This window comes from Perna viridis, chromosome 10 (assembly GCF_037379345.1).
Source record: "Perna viridis isolate PV_CMFRI_1.1 ecotype Kerala chromosome 10, ASM3737934v1, whole genome shotgun sequence".
In the NCBI taxonomy this organism is placed as follows: Eukaryota; Metazoa; Mollusca; class Bivalvia; order Mytilida; family Mytilidae; genus Perna; species Perna viridis.
In genome coordinates, this window is record NC_142454.1 from 24,568,374 (window position 1) to 24,581,184 (window position 12,811).

The 12,811-nt window shown below is 31.6% G+C and overlaps 1 protein-coding gene across 1 annotated transcript; it reads left to right on the forward strand.

Moving 5' to 3' along the window:
- Positions 1 to 274: 274 nt before the first annotated feature.
- Positions 275 to 4,406, forward strand: LOC148605074 (vitamin D 25-hydroxylase-like). The gene is made up of 4 exons (XM_088549499.1): positions 275 to 345; positions 1,668 to 2,180; positions 2,494 to 2,940; positions 3,915 to 4,406. The coding sequence occupies exons 2-4, from the start codon at positions 1,718 to 1,720 to the stop codon at positions 4,094 to 4,096; spliced, it is 1,092 nt and encodes a 363-aa protein (XP_088405625.1). The 5' UTR covers positions 275 to 345; positions 1,668 to 1,717; the 3' UTR covers positions 4,097 to 4,406.
- Positions 4,407 to 12,811: the final 8,405 nt, after the last annotated feature.

Genomic DNA, 12,811 nt, shown 5'->3' on the forward strand with positions numbered 1-12,811 from the left:
AAGTTTGGTAAATTAACACAACAATGCTCTTGATAATTTGTGCATTCATTGCAATATTATCAACATTTCTTTGGGTACGCAGCAGGAGGCCAGCAAATTTTCCACCTGGACCGACTCCTTTTCCAGTAATCGGAAACCTCCATAATTTGGCTGAAGAGAGCAACATTCTTGAAGTAATTCGGAAACTCCGCAAACAATACGGAGATGTGTTTTGCCTCTCTATAGGCAAAACCTGGGTTGTCATTGTCAATGGACGAAAAAACCTAAAGGAACTACTTGTCAAAAAAGGAGACTTAACGTCTGACAGACCTTATTCTATTTTCATAGAATTGCTTAAACAAAAAGGTATGTACAAATATATCAAGAAAAAAGCGTTAACACTTTAATAAGATATAAAATAAATATTGCTCTGTAGCGCCTTCGAGAAGAAATGACAGTTTTCATCTTAGTAGACTTATTTTTATTTCTACTACTCCATGCAAACAAATTACATATCTTTCTTTTTAATGAAGTAATAAAATATACCTACTGTCATATACACAGGGTAAATCAAGTGATGAAAAAACAGTTACCTTTTGTTTCATGTTTAACTCTATCAGGTGAAAATATCTCTTTCTGTTTAGTTCTTTTTGTTTGTTTGATTTTCTCCATAGTATGGTCTGTTTAGTGCAAAACGCATATATCCATCTGTCCATTAACAACATCTAATCGATAAATAGATTATCGATAACACAATATTTTGAAAATAAACATCCCCTAATTATTGCTTTTCTTTATAGAACAATTCAGACAAATATTTTATGTAGTGGTAATATATGTACTTAACCTAAACAGCACAAATCCAAATGGAGGCATTGAGATATAAATATTGTCGTCACATTCCGATTTAAATGCGTGAAAAAGTAAATACGTTGGGTGGTCAGGTGCTTTTTTCTGAATAGAATGTTAACAATTTTTCAGTTGTTACTCAACTTCTACTCTTTTTAAAGCTTTTAAACAGTACATGACCAGAATCCAATCATTTTTGTCTTACAATCTTTCAATTAGCGTTTGTCATTGATTACTTGAAATAATTAATTTTAAAAAATCTGATGTAACCGATAGTACATTGTATGTTTTACTGAAAACGTAATCAGTTGAGATGTAATCAAATATATAGCATATACAAAATAATGGATTACCGGTGCACCTCCAACTGAACAGTAGAATTTCTCAAATGACATTACAACAAGTAAATAGTCACTGATATTTATTGTGGTTAGTGTACCCCGCTAGCAGAACAAGCATTAGTTCATAAAAGACAAGAGATATTTTAAACATGCACTAGAACTGACTTACCGAAATGACTGTATACACACTAGGTTTGATTTCACTGAGAATGCATTTTTTTCATGTGATAGTAATAATAAGAGAGCTGTGCGATTCGGAGGCTGGTTTTATAATCATACTTCTGATATTACGCAAACTTTAACAGTCAATTGAATGTTTTAGTTGAAAACATAGTATAACAGAGAGTTTATCATCTTTCCTGAGCTGATGTCCACTAAAAATGTCTTGGTCTACGAAATTGGTATCGATTCGAACATATATGCATAATATATTGCTATATTTTGATTTCATAATTAAAATACATTTTCCATTTCACAACTTTATTTCTGATATTGCAGGCATTATAAGTGCAAGTGGTTCCATCTGGAAACACAATAGGACATTTGCCATGACTAATTTACGTGGTCTTGGGTTCAGTAAGCGGTGTTTTGAAGAAAGTATTGTGGAAGAAGTTAATGAATTTTTGAATTATGTAGACAGTAAAGCCGGGTGCCCCTTTCAACTGAATGAAATCTTGCATACGAGTGTAGTCAACGCATTCATTGGTATTTTAACTGGCAAAAGATGTGAATTCAGTGACAACAAAATTCGACGATTTGCCAAAATAATAAAACTTATTTCGTCAAATCATACTCTAACAGGTTCCGTGAACTTTATCCCGTGGTTAGCTGAACTACCTTTTGATCCATTCGGTTTTGACAAACTGCGGAATATGTTGGAGGAAATATATGAATATTGGAACAACATTATTCGGGAGCGTAAAAATAACTTTGACAATAAAAACCTTGACAGTTTTATTGATATTTATCTTCATGAAATGGCACAAGCTAAGGACGATGAACTGTTCTCAGGTAAAAAATACTGTGATTTGATTTATTTATTTTGATGTATACGTTTTGACTTATAGTTTCAATAATTTATGCAAAAACGAAATCGTAATTACATGTTCATATAGATAATAATTTAACAGACTTTATACATGTAATCAAGGGATAGGTATTGATCAAGTACAATTTTGATTTTGCCTTGAACCACCTTAAGATAAAAGAAGTTGCACTCTTCCCTTTATGCCCAAAAAGACCGTTATAATAAATCATTCTAAAGCATGCTAAAGATCAAATGGTAAACATGTAAATGCAAAATAACACAATCTTTTATTTGCAGAAGATCAATTGCTTTGCATTATTAGTGATATATTTATTGCTGGAACAGACACTACCGCCACAGTTATAAAATGGTTTATTTTATACATGCTCAATCATCCCGACGTTCAATACAAAATGCAGGCGGAGATAGATAGAACTATTGGGAACGGACGTCCACCGGTTTTATCTGATAAACCCAATTTGCCATACTGCCAAGCCGTGATGTATGAAACCCTACGACTCTGTAATATTGGTCCAATAGCACTACTTCGTTTAGTAACCGGTGATATAGAACATAATGGCTACGTCATTCCGAACGGTTGCACTTTAATGCCGTGTCTTGACTCAGTCGCATTTGACGAAAAAGCCTTTCCAGACAGTAATGTCTTCAAACCAGATCGCTTCCTGGAGAAAGATGGCCAATTTAATGTAAAAAGTAGCAGAAATGTTCTTACTTTTTCTCTTGGTAAGTTCAAATGAGTAACATATCTTTACACAATCTTAAAATTGCAAGAAGCAGAGGAAAGAAATAAACACAAATACATTTATATTTACTTATTTTCTTTCAGTATCAATTCATGGATTAATGTTTTACAAAGTTTACATACAGAATACGTCTATAAACATATAATAAACTAGTTAGGCAGGACACATACACTAGAATGACAATGTTATATGCACACTATATATATAGGATTAATCTAGGGCTGTAACTTAGTACACGATATATAGTAGTACGGGACAGTTCATTTAGATGTTATTATGTAGGATAGAGGATCAAATTAATGATGCATGTCACAACAAATCAATATTATACAACGTCTCAGAATGTGACGACTCTAAGTTTCAGCCCTAGATTAATCCTAGGAGGAGGAATGACCTGACCAGCGAAAGCTATATTTTTATATAGCCTGGCCGAGTGGTCTAGGTCGCTGGATTTAGTGCAGGCGGTGTTGCCATAGGTGTCACAGCGGTACGAGTTCGAGTCCCGCGGAGGGAACAACCAAAAATTTGCATTGCAAATTTGACAGTTCTAACATCGTTGGGAATTTTTCAGACCTTTCTAAACGTTTATATATCTTTCCTGTATCAATTTGATCCGATGGAGCAGTGTAGCGAATAGAGTCGTCACATTCTGAGACGTTATATATATATAGGCATAATAAACTATCTGTTTTCGTTCAGACATGAATATACTAAGCTGAGGAGTGCGTTGTTATTTGAGTATCTAAATAAAAACAGAATAAATTGTTGAGTATACAGATCAATAATAACCACGAACACAGGAGATGCACATGTAAAGCGAACATGTATACTTTGTTTTATAAGTGGAATTATAAGGCTTTGTTTGACTTTGGTGGGGGTGTAGATTTCATTCATTCTGTTCGTTTGTTTTGATTGTGTTTTTGTTTTGTATTATCCAATTGAATTATGTTGAAGGAAGAAGAGGCTGTATGGGTGAAGCCTTGGCTAAAATGGAGCTTTTTCTGTACATGACGTCACTTGTACAACGTTTCACATTTCTCCCACCAGACAACGAGCCAATTCCGTCAATGGATCCATTGTTTGGTTTCATACAAAGTCCTAAACCGTTTTGTGTTCGAGCTTTTTCAAGGTCTTGAGTTTTGTTCATGTACATATTATTGCAATGAACCATTTCTATTTCGAATATAAATGTATTTTGACTATTAGTTCCGTTATGTTAGTGGATGTAGCTGTTATATTTCAAAAGACTACAAACAAACAAAATGATAAATGAAGAGGTATTGAAAAGGAAACTTACTGAAAATAAAGAACTAATAACTGAAAATACAACGTATATGGTGAAAAGCATCCAGCGTTTAACCTAAATATAAATTGAAATACTTTCAAGTATCATCAAAAGGTTTTCAAAATTTTTAAGTAACATCGTATGATAGGTGCAAACAATAAAAAAATTAAAATTCACGGTAACAGAACAATGATAATTCTTCAAAATCAGAAAGAAAATAGATTTTACAAAAACACAAAAACACATTACAGATCAATATCTTCTGACTGTGAACTGGCGCATGAACCTGCTGTTGGGTTAATTGTGTTTCGTTATTATCTATTAAGTATTTATTTTATTTATTTATTTATTTATTTATTTATTTTTACTTTTTTTATTTTATTTTTTTTTTTTTGTTTTAGTGGGTGGTGTCGAACCACAAAATCAAAATTTCATTAATTGTAATAACAAAGCGACAAAGCAATTATGTCTAAGCATTAATTAATTAATTAATTAAATATTAAATTATCTATACTTTAATCACTGAAAAACATGTAGATATTAACAAAAAACCTGCATTTATTTCAATAATTAATAATTAAGTTTTAGTAGTCTAAAAGTAGCGGTTAATCAATTAAGAAATATTTGTAGTAAAATTGTTCATGAGCTGGGAGGGTCCACCATCCACTTCAACTTCATGGTGATTTTTAGGTACCTTTGTACCTCCCATTACCGAATCCATTTGTCGCCAAAGAATATTCTCGGTTTCTTATTTTTCAGTATAAGCCTATACTTATACTCCACTGGGTCAAAAAGCCAAGATTTTTCTGACTCAATTGTTTGAGAGTCTTAAAAAAAAAGTCCATCAAAAACACAAGATACACTGCCTGGCAGAATCTTTAACAACATCACGTTCTGTAACAAATTAATCTACAAAATAAATACAACAGATTTAAATACTGTACTTCATGTATATAAAAACTAGAATATGAAATATATATATATAAACGTCTACCTATATATATATATATATATTTACGTGCGATTGTGTGGTCACTACCCAGTCCTCGATAGCTAAATACCCGTGCAATTAACTTATATACTAACCGCCAAGTCGGTTAACGGCAATAGTTATCCAACTGATACAAAATCTCCATTAAAAGATTAATCTTTCAAATTCATTCCGCATACCGCACAAAAATTCATTTCACAGCATACTGGCATTGTATAACTCATATTTTAGGCATTCACAATTAAGATAATGATGTACCAAACATATCTGATTGATTCAAGTGCTTAGATTTTTCTTTTGGGATGGCATTACTATAAGATCGGAAAATGGAAATTTTCAGAATTTTAGAATTATCTACTATATCACCCGATATTGTCTTTTTTTTAAATACCCTAGTTTAAACAAGCTTTTGTGTGAAACAGGTAATTAATATCATGTCTTTGCTTCAAAATGACCTCAAGTGATAAATATTTTAGCTTTTTTCAAGTCAAGTTAGGTAGAAAATTGCCACCCCTACCCATGACAAAAAGATGCCACAACATGAACTAAAATGTTTTTTTTTTTGGCATATAAACGGTGTACAAAAGACATGTTGTTTTCTAGTATTTTCATTATCGATGTATTAAGCATACCTTATCATTTCAGGCGCGCGTATCTTTTAGTTTCAATATGACAATAATGAGTTTTACATCAAAGAGAAAATTTTCGGATTTTAATATTTTCTTTCATTTCAAGGTTAATTTGGGATTTTTTTGCAAGTATCCTACTGCAAACAAACCTTTGCATATACAAACACATTTATGTAGCAACTAAGCTTTCTAATGAACAAAGGCATCGCATTAATTAACGTATCCCAAGCAATAAAGGCGTACGAATGGTGCCCCATACCCACTAAAATTTCTTCGAAAAATCCAGAATTCGTATGTGGTAGATTAGCATTTTTTTTAAATGGTTTGGATAGATGTATGCCAACCATTCATCGTAGTTGCTTCTTTCAAACCTTATATGTATAAAAAAAAAAAGCAAACAAAATTAAATCAGTTAAAAACTGACATTTTAAACGAAGTATACAATTTACGTGCTAAAATGCGTGATAATCTGTTTTATAAGTAACTTTTTTTTAACATTTTGTCGTCTTCCGGACAATAAAGTCATAATTTTGGTTGACAATGTGATTGGTACAAGATCTCTGTAATAAATGCCAGACAGATATAGCGTTCAGTTCGTGTATGCTATAAACGATCTTTTCTTTCACATTGGGGCATATTTTTGTGGGTAAGGGGACCATTCTTTCGCCCAAATGGCCTTGAATACGTTTAACTGTACATTGCCATTTATCATTAGAAAGGTAAGATGCTACATAGTTGTGTTTGAATATACAAAAGCTTGTTTGAAGTAGGTTACTTGAAAAAAACATTTAACATCGAGGAAAAAAGTCAGACCTCGTCAGCGCCGTGTCCGATTTGTATCGAACTAATATCATTTTACTATCAGTCAATTTATTTTAATTGTCTTTACAGAGTAATTGTAATCATTATGTATCAATATTGTTTAGTGGTCTATATAAGCAGATAGTTCTAGCGAAGTTAGGTAAGTAATGGGACTAAAATTTTATTAATTGTTTAGTGCATTTTTTTTAAATAAAAAAGGGTACTTTGTCACTTTTGTCTATATTATTTTGATTTTTGTTTTTATTCATACAATTGTCAAAGGCATCATTAGAATATTTTCATTTGTGATTTTGCACATTTAACCATACGATCCTCATTATCAGACACGAATACATGTATTTCTTGTGCATGTGATTTTATAGTTTAAGATAGCAGGGTCTCAGTGCTTTCAAAGTTATCAATCTTTTTCGCTAGGAATACTGCTTTTGATTAAGTAAAAATGCAAAGTTTCAAATATCAGTTTATAAATCAAATTATTTCACATATCCTTGAGCTTTCCTTTTCCCCCCTTCCTCATCATTTATGCTTATTTCTTTCTTCTTTCGTACACCGTGAACAAGACATTTTGTGAACAACTCGATGAATGTTTCAATAAAAAAAAATATTTATCACACCAATGCATATGTTCTATGCTCCCTGTTTTATCCTGGTTACTCTTGTTTATATTCCCTTTGTGTTTTGTTTTGTTTTGTTTTCGTTTTTATTTTTATTTTTGTTTTTTGTTTTTTGTTTTTTGTTTTTGTTGTGTTTGTTTTTGTTTGTCTTTGTTTATTATTATTTCTTCTTGTTTTGTTGTCTGTCTCTATTTCCTTGTCTGATCCCTGAATTATACTCGTTTTGATTGTCCTCTCCGAATTCCTGTTCCTGTGATTACCATTTTCTTGATATTTTCTCTCTCTTGTTTTTTTTTTTTTTTTTTTTTTTTTTTTTTTTTTTTTTAAAAGAAATAATTTATCGATTTGACAGAAATGTTGGAATGTTATTATACATTGAAATAGTATTATTCTTAATATTAACGTGATCATGAAGAAAGATCAACTAGTTTTCTATCAATTTATTTGGGGGTTTGACACAAATTGTTATTTCTCTGAATATTGCGTCCAGTTTTTGTGTATAGATCAACTATGTTAACCGATCAAATGGTATCGTTAAAAAATCAATAGAAATAGCAATTACAGTATATATCAGAAAGAAAAACAGTTCATAACGTTTCGTTTCAATCTGACACTAAATATGTATGACCGTGTTACTATGTAAAATTGTGGTTTAATTTTGACACATACCTTTCATGTCTGAGATATATTAATGCATTCTTTTTATCGATTGAACGTTTCAATTGCCCAATCAACGTCGCTAAGTGTTCGGGGAACATTATATAAGCTGATTGCGATCTTCATTTATCAATAACTAACTTTTTGATTATATTACACTTTGAAATTGTAAGAAAACCATCAAAAGCTTGCAAAATGGTTCTGGCGACAAAATTTAATAACAAGACCAAGGATACATTGTCGAAGAAAGGACGCATGAAAATCATAAGACGCTTTGACAAAAAGGAAGTTAGGATGCCAGTGATTGTGAAAGGTTATAGGAACCGATATTGTCACTATATCATCATTGGTCGGGATGTTAAAATGCAGGGAAAGGAAATGCTCCTGAACTTAAATAAATGTAAAGTCAAATCAACCAGAGAAAGATTACAAATTACTCAAGACAATGCAGATGGTGATACTTTCTTTTTAGAAGCACTAAATAGAGCTGACTCCGAAAAATGGGTTGAGTTTATGATGGGTTCTCAGAAAATGGACAAGTTAAAAAATCAACAGCACATTTTTAGAACTGAATATGATAATTGTCTTTCGGCGCTTGCGGAAGAGGACGAACCATGAAGTTTTTCCGATTCCTGTTGGCTACATCTTTAATTCCTCATAGCAACTATTTAGTGGTACAAAGGTCTGTTTGGAGGTCATGAGATGACGATGGTTACCTCCATGCTTGTGCCGATAAGCAGATAGTCAATATGACAAATAATACATATAAATCAGGTTGCTTATCGCTATAGTCATCATATGAATACATAATCAACCAAACTGACAAATATGACTAGCAAGTGTTGAGTTTGGATGATTTAAACAAAGAGAGAAAAACCGACATTCAAATCTAAAAAACGGTAGTTACGAATTATGTTTATATGTACTACCATTAAATGCCAAGAAAGTTTTTATCGTCAGAGTGACCCTGTAAAACATGGCTGATAGAGATATCGTTGATAAGTCAGATCAGCAGTCATTGGTTCAATATTGGGTAAAACAATCAAGGATAAAGTACATTTTGCTGATACACTTTGATTTAAACCATCAAAGCTGTGTATGTATATTGACTTAATATGAAATGGTGAATGAAGTGACTTGAAAATATATACATCGGAAATGTTGTTTGATGCATGCAATTAAAATCATTTTGAGAAAATGCCCTTGTATTTGTCTGTCAGACAATACATCATATCTCATATAGATGTATTACTTTAGCATGTTAAACTATTTTTTTTTCTCCAATCATATTCCTTTTATTATCTATGCATTTAAAAATTAATGTAAATCGGTTGAAGATAAAGATAACCAACACGTACTGAATTGTCGCCTTAAAGAGCAAAAAGACAATAACAAATGTCAAACAACATGGCTATAAATATACTAAATGACAGCCTTTATTGCAAATTAGACAATCAAATTACAGCAAAATCGTAATGAAACATTCTCACTTTCTTGTTAGTGAACAAATAAAAAAGAAAAAAAACACGTATAACATTCAACGAAGAAAACGCAAGTAAAAAACAACCAATTCTCAGTGAACATGAAATCAAATATAACATGTAGAATATAACTTTAGTACAAAAAGTGCTTAAAGGGTGCTTCAAAACCGAACAAAAATAATTAGAATGTAAAACTCATTTTTTTAAACAGGAGACATCGAATATGCATCTCTTTAGCCGTATTCGAATCAATCAGACATATGTTAACGACAAATTAATCATATTTCTGAGTGATTCTAAAACAAATTGACTACCACAAATATTAACGATTTGAACAATTTCCGCAAAGAGACAGTTGTGTCAGACCTGATAACAACACTGGTAACAAAGACAATAATTTTGAGGTGCCAAAATGCCTTTGCCTATTAATGAAAGGGGGTTGTTATAAAAGCTTAGACTAAACTAACACCCTCTCGATATTCTATAAAGAAACGTAGCTTGGGACATGATTGATTATTGTGTCCAAAAGTAAAAGCAAACTTTACATTAAATCCATTAAATTAGACCGGGGGAGGTTATATTGTAACAACATTGTTCATTTGTCTGTCCGTCGTTTACAATTTTTGTAGCAGGTTTGTCAGGCTTCTAATTGAGGTATTGCTTAATATTTGACGTTAACACGAATACTTGCACCATTTCTCCTCTTTCCGGATTCCCCGCTTATCTTTAAAATAATAACATTGAAACTCATTTTTACATAAATGATTGCACCAGGATATTCGCATATTATTAGCAAGACGTCGCATAAAACATGGTAACGTTCAAGTAGTCTAGTTTTCCTCTTCAATGATAACTTTGGCTTGCTTCAGAAGTTATAGATCCTCTTTCTTGCAATTGAAAAAAGTCACGAACTTATGTTGCCGCTTTTTATAAACGCCGATCAAGAAATAATACATTTTCAGAAAGAAAAGACATAATTATATAGTATTCGTGGTGTTGATCGATTACAGTACATTTGTATCAGTTACAATACATTTCAATATACAAAATGTATGTGTATGCAGTTGTTTTAAAAACAAATGGACTTTTCAATGTAATGGTACGAAAATGTCTAAATGCAGATATAAATGAAAAAGCAATTTGAAACAAAAAGAGTCATTAGATCATTTTACTCTCTCTCTCTCTCTCTCTCTCTCTCTGTGTGTGTGTGTGTGTGTGTGTGTGTGTGTGTGTGTGTGTGTGTGTGTGTGTTATTCATGGGTTTTGTCGTTTAGTATGCAAATAAGTATTCAGTGTTATACAAGACGGATGACGATATTCATGACCAAGAAATTTATCAAATCTGATATTGCAATAATTTATCGTTAATTCATATTAAAATTATATCATACGGAGATGCATTTAAAAGTAATAATTTTTTATTCACATGATGTGTTCATTTTGAAATGTTGATCACATGCTTTGATATATATTAAATACAAGAGGCTCCTAGGACCCTGAATCGCACACCTGGTTCAATTTTTGCCTTTCAAGGGCAATAACTCTAACAAGAAGTTGTCCTACAATTTTGACTCCATGAAGACTTTTGTAGGACTTATCATGAGGATCATTTCATCAATCGAAAGTTTCATTTTATCTATTATAGTTTTTAAGATATTGATTGAAAATTGCAAACAAAACGTAATATTTTGCCTTTCAAGGGCAATAAATCTTATATGGAGTCGTCTGACAACTTTGATCCCTGGAAATTTTTGTAGGCCTTATAAAAAGAATCATTTCAGCAATTGAAAGTTTCATTCTATCTATCATAGTTTTCAAGATATAGGCTGAAAACTGTAAAATGAAAAAGTCATTTTTCACCTCTCATCCCAAGGGCAATAACCCTTACATGGAGTCTGACAACTTTGATCACTTAATGACTTTTGTAGGCCTTATAATAAGGATATTTCAGCAATTGAAAGATTTTGGCCAAACCTAACGGTTTTGGAGATATATGCAGAAAACTACTGTACGCCCCTATGTTCTATTTTTAGTAAAGGCGGCAATGTTTTCTAAACGGTCAAAATTCCAAACTGTCATTTTCTTGCGGATACCCTAAAAAACAAAATACCAACTTTCATTTAATTCTGTATGGTAGTTTCTGAGAAGAATATTTTTGAAAGTAATAACATCAAAATACAGCAAAAAATGCCCAATAACTCCAACATGGGTCAACAAATTTTCACCAAATGTGACCACAGATAGATTTCATCATGCAAAATACTTTTACCCTATTTCAGAATTCGGCTAAACCTAATGATAATACTCTTCTGTTTGACCACCCATGTTCTATTTTTAGTAACGGCGGCCATGTTTTTTAACCGATCAAAAATCCATATGGTCATTTTGTGCAGGATACTCTACGGAACTGACATTAAAAGTTCCATGCAAATCTGTTACGTAGATTCAGAGAAGAAGATGCTTGAAGAAATTATTAACGACGACGACGGACGCGAAATGATGGCAATAGCTCACCTGGCCTACGGTATATGCAAAAACATGTACTAAGAAATTAAACTACAGTGAGAACTTAATTATTTGTTACTTTTATATTTGGGCTTTCAAAATAAGTCTTCCATGTACTTCAATAAATGATGTGAATATAGAGTTTGAAAATTGAAATCTAACGACTTGATTTGTTGTCCATAATCGTGAATAAGAGTGCGGAATATCTTCAATGTTTGACTTTGTAAGGAAATGCAAAGTCAGTAATATGTACTACACCCCAAAATACATAATTATTCATTCCAGATTATCTGATAATCCACATTTAAAATTCAACATATCTCCTTGAATTTTGAATTTTTCAGGATATTCTATATAGTTTCATCTATAACAAGTGTTATAAGGAAAGCCACATGTTAATTTATGTTAAGTATAACATTTTAAACAAAATATCAAAAATAAAAAAAAAAAACATGTATGCTTTTCAACCATAAATCATATTTTGCACGATTCCAATCTAGAGTGCTATTTAATATATTTGGCTGGTACAGATTTACATTTATTGTGTTGTAGGTGGATCTGATTTATAAGATAAGGCATTATTACGTGTGCTCCAGCATTATAATTTCATTTAAACTTTGTCAAATTTATTATTTGAATATGTCAAAAGACCTTCACAATTCACACGCTTTATTCTTGCATATCATATATTAAAAATGGTTCTATTCTACTTTATGATGTAGGTAGACACGATTTATAACATAAACAGAAAATGTATTTATGCCTTAATATAATAATTTTCATTTGAAATTGCAGATATTAACATTTTTTTTCGAAAGGTAATTATGTGAAAAAAGACAAGTTATACTCAGTTTATTTAAATTTCAT

Bases quoted from the DNA above. Each gene is read 5' to 3' on its own strand.
- LOC148605074 (XM_088549499.1), top strand. From the start codon at position 1,718: ATGACTAATTTACGTGGTCTTGGGTTCAGTAAGCGGTGTTTTGAAGAA. The intron at 2,181-2,493 runs GTAAAAAATACT...TTTTATTTGCAG, and splicing joins GGACGATGAACTGTTCTCAG to AAGATCAATTGCTTTGCATT. The intron at 2,941-3,914 runs GTAAGTTCAAAT...ATTATGTTGAAG, and splicing joins TGTTCTTACTTTTTCTCTTG to GAAGAAGAGGCTGTATGGGT.